A 24,757-nucleotide genomic window follows, 5' to 3' on the forward strand; every position below is an offset into this window, starting at 1 on the left:
AACCCTCTCAGCCCTCTAACCAGACCACCTTGATTGCTTGGCTCCTGAGGGGGTGTGCGTGTAATACAAATGCAAGTGAAATTAACTTGCACACTACAACCCCAACCAGGAGAGGGTATGATAGACATCACATAGTACAGGGAACATCTTTTCATTGGAGGTGCAACAGTGGAGGGCTTTAATGTTCCCAACTGACTGACATGCTTCAGGAGTTCTTATCTCTTCTGTCGCCCACTCAGCAGGTGAACCAGGATCTAAGCCGTCAGCTTCTGCAGGACGGGTACCACCTAGATGAGATCCCAGACGATGAGGACCTAGATCTCATTCCCCCAAAACCTGTTGCCTCGTCACCTTGTCCCTGTTGCTTCGGGGAATCTTTCTCCTGCACAATCCAGTAGACACTGCTCAACTGGGGCTGCACACTACAAGTCAAAGGCCAGCACTTTCTACTGTGTTTCTTAGTACATTAGTATGCCTGATAGAGGCAACTACATTCAGCATTGAACACTGGCAGAAACTGAAATGGGCTCAGTGACTGAAGAACTGGACGCTGCCACTGCTGCAGTTATTGGCACCTGCTCAAGTTGAGCAGCAACAGTTGATTATCCCAAAGCTACTTTTTGTTACATATAGTGATATAATATATAGCTATTATGTGTAGCTGTTCAGGTTGCCTGAATGTGGAAAGATGCTTCATGCTGGCTGTGGGAGGAGGGAGAAGAGAGAACATGTGCGTACTCTCACTCTTAAAGGAAACTCCAAAGCTGTTTGTAAAGAGGAACAGCAAAAGTCTCAAGTCAGTAACCTAACAAGCTGGAGAAATGCAAATGAAGGCACTTGAGTCTGCAAACAGTCATTCCTTTTCCTCATGTGCCAAGGCTGGGGTTCGGGATCTGGTGCTGCCTTGGGTGGTTGCCATGTCCTTACAGACTCTGAACTCAGGATGTAGCAGGTAAGCAGAGAAGAAAGGAACTTCTATTCCCCCAATGTTGAAACAAGCTACTTGAAAGGTTCTTCAATACTCTGATCCAGTCTGCTCACACGTTTTGTTAATCCTGTGGGATTTCAAATGATTTGCTTTCATTCTTTGGGGTTCATCTCATTAACTGGTTGTTTTTATTCAATGACTAAAGCATTGACTGTCCTTTATTTTTTAAAAAACCCACCACCACCACCACAACAAAACCTTTGTCATGGAGCTTTCAAGGTGGTTAGAGATCCTGGATGTTACCATTACTGCCGCAGCACTACAGTTTGAGTGTATCTCATAGGCAACTTCAGGCCCTGGCCTTTAATCCCCACTTCTGTAGAGGTGACCTAACAAACTATCTGCATTTATTTATTTATTTTCTTTGGTGTATTCACCAGTCCTGGCTTGAAGTCTGCAGGGCCCCTCTGGGACAGAGAGTTGAGGTAGGCCAGCTGAGATGGAATTCCTCTGGGAAACAGCAGAGGTTAATGAAGGAGGAGGGCTGCCTGATAAGTGTCTAGTTAGATTAATGGATGTAATGGCATCTATAATTGCTCTGGGTTTGCTTTGAACTAAATCTATACATAGTGATCAAAACCAAAGCTTGCTGCTCCTTTTGAGTACCAGGGCAGGCACCGTGAAGTGACTGGGTGTGATGATGAGGGTCAAGGCAGGTGTGGGCAGGGTCTTGAGCTGCTTTATTTGAGAGGCTGTCTGCTAAAGATTGCCATGTTGCCTACTGAGAGCACTCTACATTCCATGCATCTGATGTGATTAATCAGGTGACTGGCTTCTAGTTGTCTGACTGGACCAGTGGCACACATCTTATATAGAAACCCCGCTAACATCTCTTGTAGGATATGTCAATTTCTGTTTATTAGTGGGTTTTAGGGGCTTCTGACTAGGTCATAGTAGTTTTACTCTCGATTTACTCTGCCATGGAAGGTCTGAACTTAGGAGTGAGAAGTTTTAGTGTGAATTTGGCTGATAACTTTTAAGTTACAAAAATACAAAATCAGGACAGAGTCTTGTGCTGCTCTCACTCATGCTGTCGACTATGAATCTTTGCATCATGGCATACAGTCAGGATTGCTTCCTGTCATGTTTTGTGGGTTTTTTTGTTTTTTGTTGAGCCAATCCCAAATATGGTGGGCTGTGGAAACAGTCCTGAAATATATCCATTGTGCTGATGTGATCTCCTAAAGCATTATGATACAATGAACTAACTTCCTCTAAAAGGACAAAATTCATAAAGATGGATTTGGTCTTTACCCTAAAAATGAAGGAAGTTTCTTTTAAAAAAAAAAAAACAACCTGCATCAAAGTAGCTTGAGGATTCTGAGCCTCCTCCCACAATGCTCAGCGTTAGTTTAAATTCCATTGTTAATTCTTTGCCCTCCAGAACAGGAATAGCAACCAAAACTGTGACTTCCCTGCCATTGACTTACTGTGCACACGGAACAGTAATTCTTAGTAGTAGATTGTTTTATGTAGAGATGATGATGCTATGGAAGCACTTGAAGGGCTGTTTGGTTAATATTTAGATGTTACTTATTTTTTTCTGCTAGTCAGATGTTCACTGAGTGGCAGTGAGGCTTTGAGCTCTGGAGTGTAGTCTCTGTACCACGGCTGTCCTAGCCCTGTCCTTTACACTGTCTTCATTAGTATTCAGCTGTGTGCAGTGATTGGGCATTCTTGTCCAGAATGTGGTGTCATGGCCAGAGGAGGGAGCAATTTCCAAGTTACTGTTGCCTTTTGGTCATTATGTATATCTTGGGGACTAAGCATAGTCTGACACTAATGCTGCAGCCTAGAGGAATGCTGGCTTGGGTGCCACAATGACTCCTGGATGTAACAGGGGTCTCAAGGACAGGAGGTCTTGATGCTAAAATCTGGGATGGCACATCACCAACTGTTGTTGAGGCTCCTCTCTCTGCTGACTGAAGCTGATTAAATTTATATATGAAGTGTGTTGAGTTCCCTCCCCTTGTGACCTTTTTTCAGCTGGATGGTCCCAGACCAGTGCACTTGAGGCCATTCTGTTGACATCTCCTTGAAGAGAGGGTTGTTCTGTAAGTACCTGTACGGGCTGGGCCTAGAAGTTGGCTGACTCTGGCTGCTTTCAGTGGCACTTTCCTGATCCCAACAGCTGAATAAATGAGCTTGGATTTCACGGCACCTCTAAAGCTGTGGGCCACACCAAGCGTGCTGCCTTACTTAGGGCTATATGTTGCATCCAAGTCCATGTCTGGTGGACAGAAGTGAAAAGGTTATGGAGGGATTACTTCCCCACCAGCCCAGGTGCACTCACATTAGTAGTGGCCTGAAAGGTTTGGCTGCTTGGTTCTGTGCTTAACTTCCTACTTGCCTTTTACTTGTTAAAACAGGGAGTTGGAATATGATGCTGTACCTTTCCTGCTAAATCTCAGGACCTTTGTTTCAGATCCTGTTGCTGTGGAAAATACTCCCCCAGTCAATTGCAGGGAGCTGTTTAGCTAAAAGTTAATCTCTGTTCTAGTCTAATGTTCTTTAATGGTGCTTGTTCAACTACCAAGACAATACAAGAGTGTTGTGGCTATGTAGGTTTTAGTCCAGAACCTCTAGGTTAAGCAGTGAGCAGATCATTGTGTGTGGGGGTTTGGGCCAAGGACAGAAGACGGGGGGGGGTTTCCTCTGACATGAAGTTAAAAAGCTGCCTTAAATCAGTCACGCTGTGATATGCAGAGGACAACCAGCTTCTAAAGAAATCTAACGTCTTAAGTATTGCTACAGGGAACTATGACAAAGTTTTATATATTCCTGGTCAAGGAAAGTTTTGTTTGTAATAAACTTGATCGTGTGTTACACAAGCGGTGTGTTTTGCTGTAGTTGGGAGCAATCACACACACTTCTTGGTGCAACTGAAAGAGTTGCTGGTTGACTTTTAGTAGAGAACTGGCAGAATTCAGCCAGGCTTAGGTCTCCTGGAAGCTATTTGTGACTGGCCTGAAGTACTACAAGCAAGGAGTGGGTGGGGGACTGCTCAGAGCTTTGATCCTGGGTGAGGGAATACCCTTCCCCTCCTCCCCCCCCCAGGGTCACAGGCACATTTTGGTTATCTTCCTAATACCCATTTTGAAATAAAGTGCAGACAGTGCCCAGGACTGTCTTCTGCAGTGACTCTTTATTTATTCCTCTTTGTTACAACATTCCAGTCCATGAATATACCTTAACTGTTGACATACCAAGCTGCAAGGTTCTTTGTCACTGCTGCCCCAGCCGTACCACCCTGCTAAATGAATTTATAGCTCTTGGTAGAGCAGCATCTGGTGCACCAGTCAAACCAGCACAGCCAAGTGTGTGGGAAGAAAAGTCTCACTCATCACTGGTTCATAAACACAGGTTATATGCCTAAGGCTGGCTCCTCCTTAGGTTCAGTTCTTGCTGCAGCTTTCCTTCCCCACCCCTGCAGAGCCTATTTAACCCTTCCAGTTCCAGAATGAATCCAGTTAATTAAGAGCTCAGGTTCATTGTACAACAAACACTGTGCTCCCCTCTCAACACAGGAATTTCCTAAAATATTACATCAAATTAGGAGTTTTTCTTTAAAGCCAAACAAAGGGGATTATTCCACTGGAGTGGAGTTTTATGCTGTGTAATTCTGACTAAGTCCTGAGGAAGTACGTATCAGATTAATCTAGGTTCAGTGACAGATGAACCCCCCACTCCTCCCAGAACAAGGAACTGAAGAGGAACAGAGCCCTGGCTGAGTATCCATGATTAAAAGATTGAAATGAGCAACAGGCACGTGAAAGAACAAGGATTAATTCTACCTGTGGAAGTGTTACCCTACGAGCCTGGCTGCTGCAGCCTATGTGTTCCCAGCAGATCATTCTGGGGTTGGAAAACTAAAGTGAATTCTTTAATACTGATGTTACTGTGCTGCTGCCTGACCTAATCACCACACCGGGGGCAAAGACAGTTCAAGGGCTACACATTAGGACTGCCATTAAGATGTGAACAAATCAAGCCTCAACTACCCTTAACATTAGCACCATGAGTAGGTGCACATCTCTTCTCTTGTGGAATGTTGCAACCAGGTTGCTTCCCACCAAAAATGCCAGCAACTGTCATCTGCAAGCTTAAGCCAACTGCCCCTGTAGGGATGACCTCTCCTGTTAGACTATAACACAAAGTCAATATCTATAGCTGTAGGCACACTGAAATAGCGCCAGGCTTTGGTAGTGTCACAGTCTTGCTGGGACAAAGTAGTGGGCTGTAGAAAGCCTGGCCCTATATAACTGATAGCACTAGCCTGTGACTATGGGAGTCATGGGTAACCAACCGAATGAAATCTAACGAGCAACCTGTTGGGTTCAGCAAACTGAACTAACCACCCTTCAAGCTTTCCCCTTCAGAAACAGGTCCAGCAATCTAAACACAGTTCTAGTGCAGCAGAGCTAGTGGGGATTAGTCTGGCTGAGAGGAAGGGGGACAGCTAAGGATAATACTTTACTCATATAGCACATTCCAGCCAAGGATCTCCAAGCACTTCAAACATTCATCCATGCAGCCTCAACACCCCTGTGAGGTAGATCACTTAGTCTCATTTTGCAGGGTATGGGATGGAGGTACAGAAGTTAAGTGACTTGCTGACAATCCCACAGCGAGGCAGAAGCAGGAATAAAACTCAGGAGCTCTGATGCTGACCATTGCTCTTAATTCCTAGCCCCCCCAGCCTCTGCATCCAACTAGTCTGAGATGCCTGCTTCAGAGCAGGATAGACCCTTACCAGTGTACACAGTTCACCCCCTTCTGCTGTCTTGCTTTAAGGAATTTGCCTTGCTAGGGCAGAATGTGGAGGGGAGGAGTCTCCCAGCGCCCCCTCCTTTTGTTGTTATGAAGATAGGAAGTTTAAGCCCAAGGCAATTCTGTGGTCAGTGGCGGAGGAAGGCACGAATGAAGAGTCTGGCTGATCCAACACAGCTCAGGATTGCACACACACCCCTTTCTCTAATTGCCAAAAACACATTTGGTCACTGCCGGCCCTCTACCTGCCTTACTCCACCCGACTCTCCTCCACACTCTACCCATAGAAGTGTCTAACTGGCACATACACACAATGGAATAACTATCATCCTCTTTGGAAGAGCAGCTGCAGAGTGTCTAATACCTATCTCCAGACTAGGGCTTTAGGCCAAAGATCAGGGGGCTCAGTAAAGTGGGCATATGGGAGAGAGGGTTTGCTGGCTGAGGGGTTTACAGATGCACTTGCTGTTCATGAAAATGAGTCAATAATGCTAGCACATGGCAGGCACAGAGGAGACTTGGACAAGCCAGAGATTCAATCCCAACTGTCAGCCTAGCTGCTGCAGGAAATGCTTTGGACAGATTGCGGTGAGAGCCACATGAGTTCTCCATTACACCTAGCACCTATTTCAAATACGTGTCCATAAGAGACGGCAAGATGATCAAGGCCACTTGAGATGGACCCTTTCAACAGAGTTCATTGGAGCATCTCTTCCCTGCACAGCACAGGGATCTGCTTATGGCTGGGGAATATCCTACTCCCATCTAATAGAGTAAGATGGCCCTCTGAGTCATGCTAAGTCTGCCTCCACTGCTAACCCTTCACAGGGCTTGAAACTGCATCACTAGGGATAGAAATTGACAAGCTAGGAGAAAAAACACTGAGTTTCCTGCAACAACTGAACAATCTTATTCTATAGCTTCCCCCCGACAGCTAGGCACAGCATCCCTCGAGCAGGAACTCACCAGCGTTCCCTTGCAGTGCTGTGCTTTCCAGTTGTAGTAGGAGTCCCTTTCGGAGCTATCTTACCATCATACAAATCCCAGCCATGTTCCCCCACCCCCTTCCAGCTACAACACCATGGGCCACTTGAGACCAAAAGGACCAGATGTCACAGTGCAGGTAATGCTCTGCTGGCACTACAGGATGCACTATGTTACAGAAACTCCTCACCTGCTACTCTCTGTATCCACTTGGAGCAGACATGAGAGCAGCTGCCTCTACAGTGTTACATAATGGGAGGGGGAAAGGTAATGGACTCTTCCTCCCAGCACTTCATTTAATGCTGGGAGCTGAAGAAAGGCAAGGCAGGGGATGGGAGTTGGAGTCGCTGCTTCTACAGATTGGGACCCTGCTGCTTTAGGTTTGGACACAGTGGTGTGTGGGCAAGTTTCAGGCTAACCCATCGTGTGCAAGTCTAGTTTGCACAGGCCAGTTTCTATCTATTCTAAGTGGAGTCACAGCAGGGTAGGTGCCAAGTGTCCCAGGCTAGAGGAGGCAGCAGGCTCGGAAGAGCAGCATTCCATCTAGGGAGGACAGGTGCAGGGAGACGCTCTCGTTGGCAGAGATGAAGAGCACTGAGCCCCGGCGCAGGGTCATTTCAGAAATGGCAGCGGTGGAGGTGCCCACGGCCGTGCCTTGGAGCACCAGCAGTATACTTGCAGAGTCGATGGCTGAGATGAGGTACAGCTTAATAGAGGAGGGAATCTGCAAAGGAAACATTTGCCATGGAAACAAAGTCTGGCTCAAATTCCTATACAAGTTTCTGCCTCCTCAAGGACGCAGGAGGCACTTGCACTCGTATCTCAGACGACCCATGGCACAGTGATTTATCTCTGGAGCCTGCCTCTGCTCACAGCAGCCCAAGCCCCATGAAACCTGGGAGATCACAGCATGACTCAGAGCGGCCAAGCTCCAGGTGTTGGAGTCAGTGTCTAGCTCCTTCACCACCACCCTGTTGAAAAGTGAGCAGCCAACGATGGTGCAACAATGCCTGTGCAGCTGAGACAGCACCAGGAGAGGGAGGGAGACAAGTGAATGGTAGAACACAGCAGGAAGAGGGAAAACCCAGTAGCAGTACTGCCTTACATCTCCTCCCTCAACTGAGAACATGAGGCCTGGCTAAACACCCCCAGGTCTCAGCTCTGTGTGGCATTCTAGCTCTGACACCGTGCCGAGCACTGAGCAAAGAGAGATGCTTGCTTTGTTTAGCACATCCTAGCGCTGCTCAGACTGGGGCTTGGCTTCCCCCTCTGGCTGCAGCTTTCAGGCCTGGGCAGAAGAGCTGATAACATGTGACCCAGGGAAGAGGTGGGCATCTCTCTCCCAGCTCTGCATTCAAAGTGAAACGAAACGTGCCAACACCAGTCGCAGCAGCAGGACGGGGGAGGGTGAAACGGAGCAGGACCCAGAGGCACAGAAAGCAAAGCTCACTGGAGGACATGGGACATTCTGGTTTCAGGGGGCAGGCTGGGCAGACACACTCCATCACCTGTCCCAGAGCCAGCTAGCTGAGGCCAGTGATACTCAGGAGCTGCAAGTGGCTCTTTCAGATGTCTCCTGGGGCTCTTTGCAGGGCTTGATATTAAAACACTGATTTAATTATTAGCCAGTCTAAATTAACAACCAATCAGGATGCTTTTCCTATGATAGTAACCAATTAAGTTATCAACTTGCATTAAATTATTAACTTATTTGCTGTGAGAATAATCTCTCTCTCTGAAAAAAAACCAAAAACCCCAAATATTTCCCATCATACTGTTTAAATAGGACTATGGAGTATTATAGCCAGCTACTACTATGGCTCTTTTGGGTAATGTTGGTCGCTAATGGGCCTGAATCACTGAGGTCTGAGTATCATTGCTCCCCTAATCCCATTACCTTATGAGCTCAGAGTCACAGTGTGGCTTGTCCCAGTTCAGCTGACCCCGTGATGCTACCTCTAGTACAGGTGGTGGGAGGGAAGGGGGATGCAGTGATCTCATTCCAGGTCACAGCATTGGGGGGAAGGGAATAAGCGTCGGATATTATTGGGCAGCCCAACTGACATATGTGCTTTTTTCCCCTCCTTGACTGGGAAGTCTCTTCCCTCCCACCTCATGTCACGGTGACATGGCCTTTGGCAAGGGAGGCTTAGGTTTAGCTCTAGTTCTTTGCAAAACCACTTACTGCTGCTCGTTGACAGGAATGGAGAAGTTGCTAGAGAGAGCCAAAGGCAAGGATGCTGTCTCTGCTTGCTCCCATTGGAGGAAATGTCTGATGCTGCTACTAGGCTCCCCTTCCCCGTCCCCGTTAATCTGCTGATCCAGGGTCCCTACTCACCTCTATTTTCATGACAGTGAAGTCTGGCACAGGTGGGTCGTAGAGGTAGACACAGGGATCCAAGCGGCTCTGCGTGGGGGCAAAGACCTTGGAGCTGCTCGGTGCTGGGGTGTAGTTCAGCATTTCACACAGAGTGAGCACGTCAATGAATTTGGGCGTCAGGCCTGCTCGCACGGTGTTGTCGGAGCATGCCATGCATTCAATGCAGTCTGGGGAGCAAAGAGCTCATGTCAGTGCAAGAAGGTAGGACCCTCCCGATCAGAGAGCATCTCTGGGGAAGCCAGGTATCTGACCTCAGCTCCAGCAGGCTCCACACAGGAGGAAAAGCCTCCATCCCTTAACTAAGGGAAAGACTAGGGATGCTTGGCTCAGGGAAACGTGCCATCCCATCATGTCAGAGACACTGAGTAAGAGAAAAAACAACGAGGAGTCCTTGTGGCACCTTAGAGAGAGTAACATTTATTTGAGCATAAGCTTTTGTGGGCTAGAACTCACTTCATCAGATGCATGAAGTGAAAAATATATGAGCAGGTATAAATGCATGAAAGGATGGGGGTTACTTTACTAAGTGTGAGGTCAGTCTAATAAAATAAATCAATTAACAGCAGGATACCAAGGGAGAAAAAATAAAATAACTTTTGAAGTGGTAAGAGTAGCCCATTACATACAGTTGACAAGAAGGTGTGAGTAACAGTAGGGGGAAATCAGTATTGGGGAAATTAAGTTTAGGTTTTGTAATGACCCAACCACTCCCAGTCTTTATTCAGGCCTAATCTCATGGTATCCAGTTTGCAAATTAATTCCAGTTCTGCAGCTTCACAATGGAATCTGTTTTTGAAGTATTTTTTTTGTTGAAGAATTGCCACTTTTAGATCTGTTGTTGAGTGACCAGAGAGATTGAAGTGTTCTCCTACTGGGTTTTGAATGTTATGATACCAGATGTCAGATTTGTGTCCATTTATTCTTTTGCGTAGAGACTGTCCAGTTTGGTGAATGTACATAGCAGAGGGGCATTGCTGGCACATATCACATTGGTAGATGTGCAGGTGAACAAGCCCGATGGTGTGGCTGATGTGGTAGGTCCTATGATGGTGTCCCTTGAATAGATATGTGGACAGAGTTGGCACTGGGGTTTGTAGCAGGGTTTGGTTACTGAGTTGGTGTTTTTGTCATGTGGTGAGTGGTTGCTGATGAGGTTGGGGGGCTGTCTGTAGGTGAGGACTGGCCAGCAACTACACACCACACAACAAAAACACCAACCCAGGAACCAAACCTTGCTACAAACCCCGGTGCCAACTCTGTCCACATATCTATTCACACAAATCTGACATCAGGAATCATAACATTCAAAACCCAGTAGGAGAACACTTCAGTCTCTCTGGTCACTCAGTAACAGACCTAAAAGTGGCAGTTCTTCAACAAAAAAACTTCAAAAACAGACTCCAATGTGAAGCTAAAGAACTGGAATTAATTTGCAAACTGGGTAACATCAAATTAGGCCTGAATAAAGACTGGGAGTGGTTGGGTTATTACAAAACCTAAACTTAATTTCCCCAATACTAATTTCCCCCTACTGTTACTCACACCTTCTTGTCAACTGTATGTAATGGGCCACTCTCTAACCACTTCAAAAGTTATTTTTCCTCCCTTGGTATCCTACTGTTAACTGATTTATCTCATTAGACTGACCTCACACTTGGTAAAGCAACCCCATCCTTTCCTGTATTTATACCTGCTCCTGTACTTTCCACTTCATGCACCTGATGCAGTGGGTTCTAGCCCACGAAAGCTTATGCCCAAATAAATGTGTTAGTCTTTTAGATGTCACAAGAACTCCTCGTTTTTGCTGATACAGACTAACACGGCTAACACTTTCCCCACAAACAGCTGCTGTCAACACCAGGCTGGGCACCTACAGGGTAAAGGAGCAGTGGCAATCTTAAGCCTGAAACACTTCCCTCCACAGTGCATCAATACGAGCGGCGGCCTTTCATTCCATCCTCCATGGAGACACTTAGTGGCGACCACGCTCAGGAAAGCCAACAAGCCACCTAGTTTGGTATCCTGCAATGGCCAAGGCAGGGTGCTTTAGATAAGGTGTAACTTAGAGATCAACCTAAGTCATGGATCATGATGATTGGCAGTGGCAGTTTTACCGTAGCCAGGGTTACAAAGTGCCCAACCCATTATAGGAGTCAATATCCACTAATTAGGGGAACCACAAATGCTATTATTCAGAACCGTCTCAATGGTATTGGCTTAGCAGAGGAACACAGCCACCGCCCCATCTGCCCAGCCGCCACTCAATCTCACCTCCATAGAGGTAGGCATGAGGCTCGTTGGCTCCCAAGAACATAGACTCCCCTGGCTGCAGCATCACCAGGTTCAGGAAGTAAATGGCAAAGCAGCCAATGTCTCCCGGGAACTGTGAGTGCAGCTGCAGCAGCAGCTTCCCGCTGCTCCCCGAGGTGTCCTTTCCCGCAGCAACTGTGGGGTACAAGAGCAAAGGCAGGTTAGCAGCAGCCCCACAACTTAGTCCCTTCGGTGAGAGCCACTGCTTTGCTTACAGCCCTCCAGTGGGGTCAGCCCACTGTTGCCAGCCCAGGGGTCAGGTGCCAGTGGCTTTGGGGTTCCCCCAAACCCTCCTCATCAGGAGGCCAGAGCAGGCCTAGGCAGTTCTAGCTGCGCATCCAAGTCCCTCTAGATCCCCAGAGATGGGACGAGCGACGACAGGTGGCCAATGAGGGATCCAACCTGCCTGGGTGTGGTTACGAGTCTGACCTCACTAGCCACATGAGCCTCACCCAGATCTATCCACTTCCAGAGACGCAGGGTCTAATGTTCCCAGGCTCTGCTCTAGGGGAGGGATGGATGGGCTGGCGGGTTTTTTCCATGCCACTGCCTGGGGACAGCAGGATCATACAGTCGGAGTATAAGGCCAGAAGGAACTGATCACCTAGCCTGACCTCCGGTAGATCACAGGCCACCCACCCCACCCTGTCTCACTAAACCCAACAATCGATGGCAGTGGGGAGAGACTGCCAGTGGCCTGTTCTCTCCCACAGGGGCATTTCCTGGATAGAAGAAATGCTTACTCCCCACTTCCCCAGACACAAACCCTGCCAGCTACGATACATCACCCACCTGGACCCATCTCTTCACTCCACTTCCAAAACCCTCCGCCCACATGCCCATTCCACACACACGCCACCCTCACCTCTCTCCCTGCCTTACGCCCAGCTCTCCCCCGGCACTCTCCTCAGCATCCAGTGGGTCCATCCTTTACTTCCCATGTCCCAGTCCTCCCAGGGAAGGAGAGGAGGAAGGTGGGCTTCCAGGGACAGATACTCATCTCCATGTCCCACCCCCCATTTTCCACTTCAGCCCCTCCCTCCTCTTCCAGTGGGGAGTAGGTCAGGACACGCATTCTCCCCCACCCAAGAATGGCTGTTTGAGGGGTGTGTGGCGGGGTATCCTTTTGGAGCTGATCCTCCTCCTTCCCCCTTCCTGCTGGAGCAGAGGCTGGAGTAGCCTCACTTGACCTGAAACGCCTTCATTAGAAAGGAGGCCTCTTTGGCTTCGCTCATGCTTCCCTTCCGTTGGAATAAAAGGGCTCCTTTGTATTTCCGCTCTGGGAGCCTCCCCGAAAGAGCCCCAGCAACCCGGAGGAAAGAGACTGATGAAGATCTGGCATAAGCTTGGGGGCCAACTCATGCCAAGGCCCAGGCCTCATTGCACACTGACAAATGCAGAGCTGGAAACGAGTCTGACTCCCCTGTGGGTTACGACAGTTAAAACAGATACTAGAGTTCTAAGAATGAGGTTGGTGTTTAGATTGTATGAAATGCTTGTAGGCTGCTGCCTGCATTAATCCTACTTGTAGTATCTGTACCCCCAGTATAAAGTAATGGGCAAGTGTAAAAAAATCCAGTCAGGAGAGATGCATCACCAAGTGTGAAGTGCTAGTTTACCACAAGAAGTGTCATCTCTCCCCAGCCTGGCCTCTAGACACCAGACAAGCCACTGTGCAACATCAGTCAACAAAAGATTTTGTTGATTGCTCTCCCTACGCCAGTGAAGAGGGGACGTGCCCAAGCCCTCATCCCATCACAGCTTCAAACCTGGGGGAAGAGCACAAAAATCCCTGCCAAGGAGGAATCATCACTATGCTGCCTGGAATTCAGAGAGGGCAATATTTCTTAGCATAAGCAAGCTATGCTTGGCTTGGGTTAGCCCTAGAGGATATATAGAGCTTGCATATGACCGCACACATGTTACCATTTGAAACCTAAAACTGTAACGTATGTGTACCTGCGTGTGTGTGTACCTGCTTTAACCTTGTAAATAACTCATTTATTTTCCCTAGTTAATAAATCTTTGGTTAGTTTATCACAGGATGGCTACAAGCATTGCCTCTGGTAAGAGATTTAAGGCACAATTGACCTGGGACAAGTGACTGGTCCTTTAGGACGGGGAGTAACCTGGATACTATTGGGAATTTTGGCATAAGGCAAGCTTGCAAGATAAACCAGAGTGCCACAGGAGACTGTCTGAGACTCCATGTTAAGGCTGTTCTAGGGCTTTATGAGTTCACACTTGTGAGGTGGTTCGTGAAATCTAGGTATAGAACTCACAGCTAATTCGGGATTTGTGCCCTGCTTCTTGACAGTCTGCCTTCACTCCCGGTCGTGGGCCATGCCAGACAGACTGACGCTCCTCTCCTACCGCTTGTCGGGCGAACATTCACTGGGTTGGTTCAAGGAGCAGATCAGCCTTGACGGGAAAGACCACGCTGGGATATAACAAGCTCCAGCCAAGAGTGCTCAGCGCTTTGCCCTGCTCGTGCAGGGAGGGCAGGAGGCAAAATCGTCTCCATGCTTGTTACTCTTTGGTATAAATACACATGTGCCCTCCAGGCCCACATGGCTGCTCCACTCAGTTTATTTTTACTGGATAAACTATACCCAGGGCGGGATCTGAAGCCCCTGGCTTTGTCCCCAGGCCATAACGTTAATCGTGTTCAGTGCTGAACTCACAGATGCCTTTCCAGGTGGTATCGCTCCAGGGAAGCTTACACGGTGTCTGTTCAAATACAGAGGGAGGGGCTGAACTGCAGCCACTTCAGGCGTGCAAACACCAGCAAAGCTTTCCAGGGCAGGGAGCGAAGAGGTGTCCGTCAGACCCAGCTTAAAAATCACAGGGCGGAGCGTAGTTACCCAAGACCGATAGCAACCAGGACGGCAGGGCTACACATGCTTCTCACAAGTGACTTAGGATCTTTAGCGCCCCCAAGCAATCAGGGACCACACCCTGCACGGTGCGCTCAGCTGATCCGCCCCCTCAGGGGTTGTATGGTGGGGAAAATGGTCAGGCTCGGGGGCTCTGTCTCATAGAACTCCTGTTCCAAGTGGCCTGTCCCTTTAAAGGCCAGGCGCTGGCCAGCCCTGTTCAGGCCACAGTTAGCTGCCTCCCAGCCTTGAGGGCAGGACACTGGAGGTCAGGTGGCAGCCTGGTAAGCACCCGGGCCTCCCAAAGGGGCAGAGAATTGAGTTTAGTGAAGGAAGGACACCAGGAAAGTGGCCCAGGAGTCAGCACTTTGGGTCTCTGTACTCGGGGATAAAGGGAGCCCAGAAGGCGGGCTGAGGAGGAGCTCAAGTGAGATGAAAGAACTTTGTTTGGACCTTTGTTACCTCCAGAAGGGGACTGAACTCAGAGTGACCCAACCAGAGGGGCTCTCCACGTCGCAGACAGATGCAGAACAAACCTTCCTGGGAAATCCTCTTCACCAGCATATTCAGCTGGTCCACAAAGACCTTCTTTTCGCTCTTCATCATCCTGGTGAAGCAGACCCGCAGCGCAGCAGACACGCCTCGGGGGTCATTGCACACACTGCGCTCCAGCTGCTCTGCTGCCACGTTGCCAATCAGCGCCCGGAACTCAGGGACCTCTGCAAAGAGCAGACGCCTGTCAGGAGCCTGGGCTGGGGTACGATAGCAGGGGCAAACCCACCCACTCAGCTACCCCACAGGGATGGGCTGCTAACACCACGCCCCCTTCTACAAAGCATTTGGCTTATGGTCACGGAGCATGGCAGCGACAGAGCAGGCCATAGAAGCCAGGAGCCCCTGCCCCATCACTGCACTCCCTGGGCCCAGCTTTGCACTCTGGTGCACACTTAGGCATTTCAGTCTCTGTTTTAGGCACCTGCAGAATGGATCAAGTAACTGCCAACACGAAGGTGCTAGCCCCAGGTCCTGTCCGGCTTAGTGTCTCCAAGCTCTCCGCTGAGCCTTTCCCAAGTGATATTCTGCATTACGAAGCTAGGGCAGCAAATGAGCTGCTCATTACATCTGGCAGAGGGCAGCTTCCCCTGGGGGTGAGGGGTTCAGCAATGGAGCAGCCCCCATATTCATGACTGGTCAGAGTGATCAGGCCCCTGCAGGCAGCCCCAGCGAGAGGGGAGTGCAAGCCTAGGGCTCCTCACAGCCTGGAGCTCGGCTTCTGGGACCACTGCACCAGGCCTTATGTGTTGGCATTTCTCCTTCCTGCAGGGCTCTGCTTGGAGCGACACCGCCAGGGGCTGGAGGATGATATATATGCCCAGCCCAGCTGCAGGGATACATTGAAGGGGATCTTATTAACCCTTACAAGTGACCAGCCTCCAGCTGCCCCGGCCCCACACCATCAGACCCTTCCTCTTTCCTCCTACTTGGATGTTGTCACTCAAGCCGGCAGCCCCACACTTGGGATCTCTTTAGCCCCCCAGTCCTGCCCTGCCCAGCCCAGCACATCCCCAGCCAGCAGCGCCACCTGGTGCTTACCCTGGAGAAAAGCCACAATTTCCTCCACGGGCCGGAAGCCGCACATGCCCTGGAAGGGGGTCAGTGCAATGGCCATCTCTGGCTTGTGATTGGCATCTGGATAGTGCTCGGGAAACTGGGCATGAAGCTTCCCCGCCAGCTCCTAGAGAGGGGAGACGAGGACAAAAAGTCAGAGTCCGAGTGATCCCTCCTCAACAGCCAGGTCCCTCGACGCCAGCTCACGTGCTGGCAGGCTACATCCCGGGAAAGAGATCCCACCCAGCAGTGGGTATGCCAGCAAATGGATTCAATGAGGAGAGTCAGTCCTGCCCAAGGGGTCAGAGTGACTCACCCCTGTTGGAATTCTCACTCCCTGGGCTCCCTCACTGCACCATCCTCCTGGCTTCCCAGAGAGGGGCTACGGCTAGCTACGGGCTAGGCTTTCAGCCCGAATGCCCAACTAGTTAAACATCTCCCCCCATCTACCTCCCTTCTCTGCCCACTGCTGCGGCCCCCACGAGGGCACTTCAGCACAGCGACTGCACATTTAAAAACACAGGACACTGAGGAAATGCAAGCGCAGCCAGCAGACACGGCAACACTGCAGCACCAGGGAGATCTGGGATACAAGCACATGGTAGCAAGGGCTGGGCTTATGTCCCCTGGGTTTATTCCACTGTGCACGTCCTACCAGGCTGAACAGAGGGGTCTCAGCAGTAGGCAGCGGCACTTGCTGCTGAGCTGAGGGCTTCCTGTCAAATGATTCTTTCTGCATTTCTAATTTAAAGCTGCTTTTTGGTATCAGATGGGAATCAGTTGCTGAGATCAGAGCATTTAACACCCCTCAGTGAGAGCTCCAGCCCCATGCTCTATCCAAGACGAGCACAGTAGTTCTCCTGTGCTTCATTCAGTTATTTCCTCCCCAAGAAATGGGTGTAGAACAAACATCTGAGGGCTGAGCCTTATAATGCAAAAAGGAACGTTTCATTGCCCTAATGCCCTCTTCTTGTTATGGAGCAATAAAACAGCTCCTCAACCAAGCAATCAGACCTGGCCACAACACCCAGTGGCTGATTCAAGCCCAACATTTAGGTTTTGTACAAAGAGCTTTTAACAAAAGTTTATGACCAACAGAACTGTTGCCATAGGTTTAAAGCCCCTCGCACACAACATGCATTGGCTGATTTGCATTAAGCTATTACAATTCATAGTCGTACAAAGCAGCAGTGTACATAGGGTCGCTGCCAGAGCCAGATCACGCTTACTGCGCTACATGCCAGACCGACACTAACTGCTCAGGTGGCCTGACTGGGCTGGTTGTAACAGGCAAAAGCTCAAAGAAGACTGATGCTGAAGTAGACACCTAGGCCTTACATTATACCTGAATGGGCGCTATTTCAACTGCAGCCTGTTGTGTAGACTCTAGACAGGGCAGAGGACAATAATGTTCCCATTATTTTTATTTCTGTGTACAGCGCCGTGCATGTCCCCATACTGAGGGAGGCAACTGGGGAGAAGCAGTGAAAGTGTTTTACTGAATGACCTGTTCTAACATAGAGCTACTCTGCCATGTGCTCCATGCTCGGTCACAGCCATTGAGATCACTGGGGTCAAAATACAATATGATCTGATGGCAACATGGCAGGGCCCCTTCTCAAGACCTAGAGGCCGTGCCGTGTTCTTCCCCTCCGGCCACCCAAGCATGTTTGTGGCACTCATCTGGGTGAGACACAAGGTGCGTCTCATCTCAGGGGGGTAGGATGAGTGCAAATTAAATGAGGTTTTGTTTTTGTATCTGCACTGGCTTTGGAGCAAGGTCTGTCTTTAGCTATGCTCTGGCAGGTACTTAGCAGCCTCTGGGCATGCAGTGCAACAGCCAGGTGCTGGCAGCATCTGCAACCATTCCAGAACTCAATGCGTAGGGACCATGGCAACCATTCCAGAACTCAGTGGGTAGGGGACCATGAACACGGTGCACTCCTGAGTGTCATGCCACACGAGTAGGCCTGACTCAGCAGCACAACTTACATCAGTGACATCTGCAGAGAAGCTGCCTACAAGGATCCAGCAATGCACTCAGAGGGGGTTCAGAACAGCTTCTTACCTTGTTGGGATGGGCCTGGATGGACAGGGCTGTGTTAACTGACAGCACTTTGAATAGGAAAGGCAACTGGCCCTGGAAGGTCTCCTTGACCTTGGATCCCAGGCATCCAGGATTATCTGCTATCCATTGTCCTAAGGTCTTCTGGGGAATTCGATTATCCAGAATAACAGCGTCGCCTCTAGGGTGGGTTCCCATCCAGAGCTGGAACAGACATTTGTGGGGCAGAAAAAAGGGGACAGGACAAAGCCATTAGCATCTCCAGCATGGCTCTCAACAGGCTTAAAAGACAGGCCAAATAGGCAGGTTCAAGGAGAGGGGGAAAGGAGGTAGGGTTGTCTGTATTTGAGTTCTCGGCTCTCGTTTCCTGCTACAGTTCAGATTAAATATCAGCATCCCCCTTAGCTTCTAAGCATGTCTCTCCCATCCACCCACCTATAATTATTTCCTAATCTCCCAGCTAGGTCAAAGTATACAGAGGTCTGATCTGCCAGGCTTGATCTTGATCTTCTCCTCAGTACCTTTTGAAACACAAGAATTGCCATAGTGGTGCAGACCACTGCTCAATCCAGATATGCAATGCTTCAAACGAAGCCCAAGTCCCCCATCCCCACCCATCCCTTCGCAGATTCTGTCAGCCATTGCACTGCAGTGAAGTGAAAGGAAAAAAGATTCAAATTCCTGCCTGACCCCAGCTGGTGATCTGCTTATGCCCTGAAGCATGAGCATCAAGAGCATACTTGCCATTGCCACTGTAGATGCTATTCATGCGCGTAATAGCTTCAGTGTTCCAAAGGAAGACGCCAACTTTTGGCCTCAGTCATGAGGGTGGAGATAGGAGAGGGAAAGTGCCTGACTCTAGGTTTGCCCACAGCAAAACCTGTGCCACAGAAGACTGGCAGACGGAGGGAGGTGGGGGCTTACCTCAGCATATGGCTTGTCTGGATCAATCTGTGCCAGTGGATCACTGCTAGCCAGGAGCTTGGCCACTTCGCTGTCCAGGCCGATCTTCCCCCAGGCATATTTCTGCACAACGCAGGAGAGGGGAAACACTAAGCGAACACACAAAAACAAAAGGTTATCCAAGGACATAACAGGCAAAAATCACCAGCTCACAAAATGGCCTGACAATGCCAACTCCCGGCCACTCGGTTCCCCCTGCTAAAATTCCTGCCCATACTTTGACACCTCCCCCCCCCCACCCCGCACTTGCCTCCACTGCTGCAACCTTCTTTCCTCTGGGAACCTACCCCCTCCAAAATGTTGCTGCTAAGATAAATGCACCATCCCATTCCCATTCCTCTTTCAGCACCTCCATCAAATTCAAGCTCATCATCTCTAGGTCTGTGCATAACTTATCCTGACCCCTAACTGCCCTCTGTATCCTTCTCCCATGCTCATCCTTGTGCTTCCTCCTATGCTCTTCCTCACACTCAGAACAGTCTTCCTCTTCCATACACCCAACCACGTGCCCCTCCTGAAAACTCACTTCTTCCATTAAGACTTTTAAACAACATCCACCAGAGAAAATGATGGATTATCAGAATTAGTTGTATTACAGTAGCCCCTAGGCGCATTGTCATATGTCTGAATGGTCCTGCGTCTCTAATTTAGAGCACACGATTTTTGGAGCAGTGATGATGCGTTTTGCACATCATCGAGCACATGCTAATGGCATGGTTCTACAGCTCCTCCAAGTCAGATCATAAGACCACAAGAACATCCGTACTGATCCATCTAGCCCAGTATCCTGTCTCCAAAAGCGGCCAGTAGCAGATGCTTTAGAGAGAATGAACGAACAGAACAGTTATACAGGGCAATCACCCACTGTCACTCAGTACCAGCTTCTGGCAGTCAGAGGTTTAGGGATGCCAGAACATGGGGTTGCATCCCTGCCCATCTTGGCTAATAACTATTGGTGGACCAATCCTCCACAAACTTATCTAATTCTTTTTTTAACCCAGTTATACTTTTGGCCTTCATAACATCCCTTGGCAACGAGTTCTACAAGGTGACTGTGTGTTGTGTGAAGGAGTTTCCCTCTGTTTGTTTTAAACCTGCTGCCTATTAATTTTACTGGATGACCTCTGGTTCGTGGTAAATAACTCTTCCCTATTCATTTTCTCCACACCATTCATGATTTTAGAGCCTTAGTTACCTCACTACCCTCCAGTCCAAACCTACATGCTCTGGTCTTGCACCACACAGTCCAGTTCCACACATGTTCACTACCTAAAGTCCAGTATGTTTCACTACAAGACAATTTCAGTTTAGAACAAATGATAGTGAAAAATCTGTGCCCCAGCGTAAGACATTCAACTACTCCAAGAGCCTCCAGCTCCAAAACTGGCCAAACTTCTTCCCCAATGTGGTTTAAAGTTTGACTGGCTAAATACTGCATCCTCACACCCCAGATCTGCCCCCTGCTCATCTTTGAATCATGCCTGCTGAGCCAGACAAAAATGTGTGTTTACTGTCATTGGCACAGCCCATACAGCTATAGGAAAGTGAGCTGGCTTCCACTCCACCTCATGCACCATATGTTGCTGATGGCAGAATCTTTAATCTTCAGGGTCCTAAGCAGACTTTGCAGGCTTGGCTGAACCTGCATTCTTGGACTTATCAAGTGCTCACGCAGGACATGGCATCCCAGTTAGGCCTTGGAAACTCTACTTGCCAGTGCTAAGCAGGAAATTTTCCCTAACAAGTGGAAAGGGACAAGGAAGAGGAGGGTGGAGTAAGCAAAGCCATTGATTCCTGGAGAACTTAAGCTTTCATCAAATAAACAAACAAACACACACTTCTTTAACCCTCATATGCTACAATGATGGGGAACACATGAGAGCCTGGATAGACAAAGAGGGTGAGAGCGACAAAGGGACTTAGACACACTGATTGTCATGGCACCTAGAAAATCGCAGGAACGGCCCTATGATCCACAAAGCTGTTGGGCCACTAGGCTCCTATACAATCAGTGGAGGTAGGTGCCTTAGAATGCGATCCACAAAAGCCGGCATGCTAGGCGAGGCGCCGTCTACATCAATGGGAGATGCTGGCAAGAAATGATGTGAACAGGCATCTCCCACCCGGAGCTATGAGCACTGAGATATGGGATATTCTGATATATCCCATATATATATTTTGTGGGGCTCCCTCAGTCTTGCCTGTTCAAGCTGTTCCACTGTAAATAAATAATTAAAGAGTGATTGGAGCAGGGGGCCTGAACCCAGGACCTCCCACCTTCCAGTGGGGTGCCTGAACCAGCAAGCTACAGTTTGTCTCTTGCTTGGCAGTTTTGCGGCTGGCACAGGTGTGGGCAAGGACCATTATACCCATTTTCCACACACAAACGGAAGTATTGAGATGCTGGGCCAACACCACATGTGGAAATCAGCAGCACTCAGGAACAGAACCCAAGAGCATCTCAGGAATAGAATCCAAGAGACCCCTAGCCCCTGCCCACAAACCAACAGACCCCACTCCCTTTCCAGAGACAGGCATGTAACCCAGGAGTCCCTCTACCTTCCCTTCCCACTCACCAAGAGAATCCAGGAGTCCTGCCTCTCAGCCCATCAATAAACCTTCCATGCGAGACCCAGGAATAGAACCCAGGCGTCCTGCCCCGGCCCCGCCCCCACAGAACCCAGGGCGGTCCTGCCCCAGCCCCAGGGACGCCTGGCTGTGCCGCGAGGAGCAGGCTGTGCTAGCGGATTCCCTGCCGGAGCAGGAGGTGCCATGTGCCTCGCTCTGCGGGGAGCCGGCCGCTGCCCCCAGACACTGCCGCGAGGAAGGCGCATCCCCGGGACGGGAGCCGGTTCTAGCCCAGCTCCCCCTGCAGCCCCTTCCGCATCGCCATGGGACCCCCCTCCGGGCATCCCCGCCGGAGCCGGCTCAGCCCTGGCCGCCGCTCACCTCTCAGCTCCGCCATGGCTCCGCCTGGTGCCCGCTTCCCCAGCCTGCACCGCCCGGCCGGCCGAGCGAGGGGGGATCCGGGATGGAGCGGCGGGCACGCCCCCTCCCAGCCCGGGCACGCTGGGAGAGGTAGTTCCCGGCCTGAAGCCCGGCAGCGCCGGGTGGAGGATGGGGTGGAGCCCGGTGTCGTCGGCTCACGCGGCCCCCCAGTCAGGGTTCGAGTTGGGGGCGTGGCGCCAGGACTATTGTTCACTCAGCGAGGGCAGGGTCCGCATGAGTATGTGGGGGGAACACCCTGCCCTGTGCATGCAGGTTCCTACGGGGGGGGGGCAGCCCTTCCCCCAGATACATCCTGCCCTAGCATGGGGCAACCCCCTGTACGCGCAGCCCCTCTCTCCACGTATGCAACCTCCTTCCTTACTATACCCCTCCCCCATGTGCAACCCCCTGTATGCGCAGCCCCTCTCTCCACGTATGCAACCTCCTTCCTTACAATACCCAACCCCCTGTATGCGCAGCCTCTCTCTCCCTGTATACAATCCCCTTCCTTACTATACCCCTCCCCCGTATGCAACCCCCTGTATGCGCAGCCCCTCTCTCCACGTATGCAATCCCCTTCCTTACTATACTCCTCCACCGTGTGCAACCGCTTCTGTGCTCAGTCCCTCTCCTCACATATGTAATCCCCTTCCTCACTATATACACCCCCATGTGTGAAACCCCCTGTGTGCACAGCCTCCTCCCCATTATATACACCTCTATTTGACCAAACAGTATGCACAGACCCCTTCCCCACTATATCTACAAGCATGGGGCAACCCGCTCTGTGCACATCCCCTCTCCCCACATATGCAATCCCTCACTATACACAACCCCATGTATGCAATCCCGTGTGAACAGCCCCCCATATAGACCAGGATGTGTGCAAACCCGTGTGCACAGACCCCGCCCCACACGTGCAATCCCCTCGTGTGCAGTCCCCTTCTCCACTACATATACACCAGGACGTGTATACCCCCCAATACGTGTGCAGCCCTTTCCCCACTCTCCGGAAGCTGTGTGCAAACCCCACTGTGCACAGCCCCTTTTTGAACGGTCGCACCATATCAACTCACCCCATGTGTGCAATCCCCGACCCTCTCCCCACTATTGGTAACCTATTGTGTGCGCAGCCCCACGTGTGCAACCTCCTTCCCCAGCTATGCACAACCACGTAGGCGTGTCACCCCCTCCCCATAGCGCCCTACCGCACCCGCCTCTCATTTAACGCCAGACTCCGCCCCTAGCCGTCCGTGTGCCTCCCTCAGGCACTGCACGCGCACACTCCGGCGCGGCGTCAGACAGACCTTACAACTGGCCCCGCCCGCGAGCGCGAACCTAGTCGCGTCTGTTCCTCCTCGCGGCGCATGCGCCTGGATTCAGCCAGCCCGTTACGTCACAAACTCTGTTTGTTTGTCACCTGGCAGAAACTAGTCGACGCCCGTCCCGGACTGTGAGCTGGACGCACGCGCAGTCTCGCTCCCGGAAGTGTCCCGTTCCCAGGGAGCAGGAAGCGAGCAAGCGGGGAGGGCGGCGCAGGCACGGAGTTGCCCCCTGCCATGTCGGCCTACGACACCAATCCGTTCGCCGACCCGGTGGACGTGAACCCCTTCCAGGTAGGAGAGCGCCTCCAAGCCGCGCGGCTCCCCGTCCCCTGCCCCAGAGCCGGGACGTGGCGCTGAGTGAGGGGCCGCCTGCCAATGGTGGGGTCGCTTTGACCCGCGCCGCCCAATCAGGGGCGAGAGGGCGGGACTGATGGGTGCTCGATCCTGTGGGGCTGTGCCAGCCCTTTGGGAGCCCCAGGTCTGCGACGCATATCGGGGGAGGCGGGACCCAGCAGCAAGTCCGGGAGGGGGCACAAAGCTGCTCTGCTTTCCCCCCCCCCCGTGCCCCGGGTCTGCCCCATCTGCCCTCCATTCCTCCCACTCCTCCCTCGGGAGCCCCTTAACCCGTGCTGCACCCTCCCCTAGCGCCACAATCTGCCTGCTCAGTGCGCTCCTCTCTCCGGTCTGTACAGTCCGCGGGGCCTAGTTCACCCACCCAGCAGTGCCATGCACCTCACCTGCCGTGCAACTCAGAGCCCCCCTTCCTGCAGCTCCAAGTCGCAGTCCTGGGGTGGGGCATCCCCGGTGGGTTGGGAGAAGTAGGCACTGCCTGGGACACTGTCAGGCTCCTTGTTTTGCCAGTGGTTCCAAGTGCAGCTCCCTTTGGCTTTTCTGGGTGTTGCAACCATAGTAGGATTAGGCCTTAGTCGTTATACACAAGTACAGCTGGACAAAACGTTTGAGAACCACTGGTCTAAATTAATCTGAGAACCATTATTTGTATTACAGTCCCTGCTGAGAGGAAAGCCTCCACTGTGCTTTCTGGTATTACATACACATAAGAGATGTTCTCTGTTCCAAAGAGCTTACAATCTAAATAAAGCAGACAGACAAAGTGTGGGAGAAAAGTTGTACTATCACTCCTGTTTTACAGAGAGTTAAGCAGCTTGCCCAGGGTTATGCAGGAAGTCTGTGGGACGAACTGAACTCGGGTCCTATATGCTAACCACAAGATTGCCCTTCCTCTTTTACCTTCTTGAAGCTTATCTTGGGAAATGTCTGTTCTTAATAAAGACTACTATATTACAAGTGCAGCTGTGTCCTGTGGCCCCTTTTAGGAAAGATTGCTGTCCCATTGTATATCAAGGGCTAGCGGTTCTCAATCTTTTTGAGCAGCTATTTCCACTTCTTAGGTTAATATGTTGGCTATATCAGCCAGTGCCTGCTGTCTCCCATTCAGTTATGCTGGCAGTCACCCACCATATGGTGAAAATAAGGTTT

At 50.6% G+C, this 24,757-nt stretch overlaps 3 protein-coding genes across 9 annotated transcripts in view; 2 read left to right on the forward strand and 1 right to left on the reverse strand.

Annotated features, from left to right (window-relative positions):
• Positions 1-5,905, forward strand: part of FAM219B (family with sequence similarity 219 member B) — a 22,459-nt gene extending 16,554 nt beyond the window's left edge. For 3 of the 5 annotated variants that reach the window (XM_030576845.1, XM_030576842.1, XM_030576844.1), the window contains one exon: positions 240-2,282. In XM_030576845.1, the coding sequence (XP_030432705.1) occupies positions 240-398 (159 nt within the window). In that variant the 3' untranslated portion in view covers positions 399-2,282. Of the gene's footprint in view, positions 1-239; positions 2,283-2,974 lie in introns of those variants that run through there. The other 2 variants (XR_004002222.1, XM_030576843.1) reach the window with 2 other exon arrangements.
• On the reverse strand, positions 982-21,975 carry MPI (mannose phosphate isomerase). Of its 2 annotated transcripts, none has more exons than XM_030576841.1 (8): positions 21,894-21,975; positions 18,906-19,033; positions 17,985-18,185; positions 15,902-16,043; positions 14,845-15,027; positions 11,394-11,567; positions 9,081-9,289; positions 982-1,055 (listed from the first exon to the last, which is right to left on the reverse strand). In XM_030576841.1, the coding sequence occupies exons 1-8, from the start codon at positions 21,907-21,909 to the stop codon at positions 1,050-1,052; spliced, it is 1,059 nt and encodes a 352-aa protein (XP_030432701.1). In that variant the 5' UTR covers positions 21,910-21,975; the 3' UTR covers positions 982-1,049. The 2 variants fall into 2 exon arrangements, with proteins under 2 accessions (XP_030432701.1, XP_030432699.1); XM_030576839.1 differs by lacking the exon at positions 982-1,055 and adding an exon at positions 1,150-7,466.
• A 1,387-nt stretch (positions 21,976-23,362) lies between these two features.
• The window catches only part of SCAMP2 (secretory carrier membrane protein 2), a 28,467-nt gene continuing 27,072 nt past the window's right edge, over positions 23,363-24,757 (forward strand). Inside the window, exon 1 of one of the 2 annotated variants that reach the window (XM_030577597.1) lies at positions 23,363-23,548. In XM_030577597.1, coding sequence (XP_030433457.1) covers positions 23,492-23,548 — 57 coding nt within the window. In that variant the 5' untranslated portion in view covers positions 23,363-23,491. The remainder of the gene's footprint in view (positions 23,549-24,757) is intronic. The other variant, XM_030577596.1, reaches the window with a different exon arrangement.

This window comes from Gopherus evgoodei, chromosome 10 (assembly GCF_007399415.2).
Source record: "Gopherus evgoodei ecotype Sinaloan lineage chromosome 10, rGopEvg1_v1.p, whole genome shotgun sequence".
NCBI classification, from domain to species: domain Eukaryota; kingdom Metazoa; phylum Chordata; order Testudines; family Testudinidae; genus Gopherus; species Gopherus evgoodei.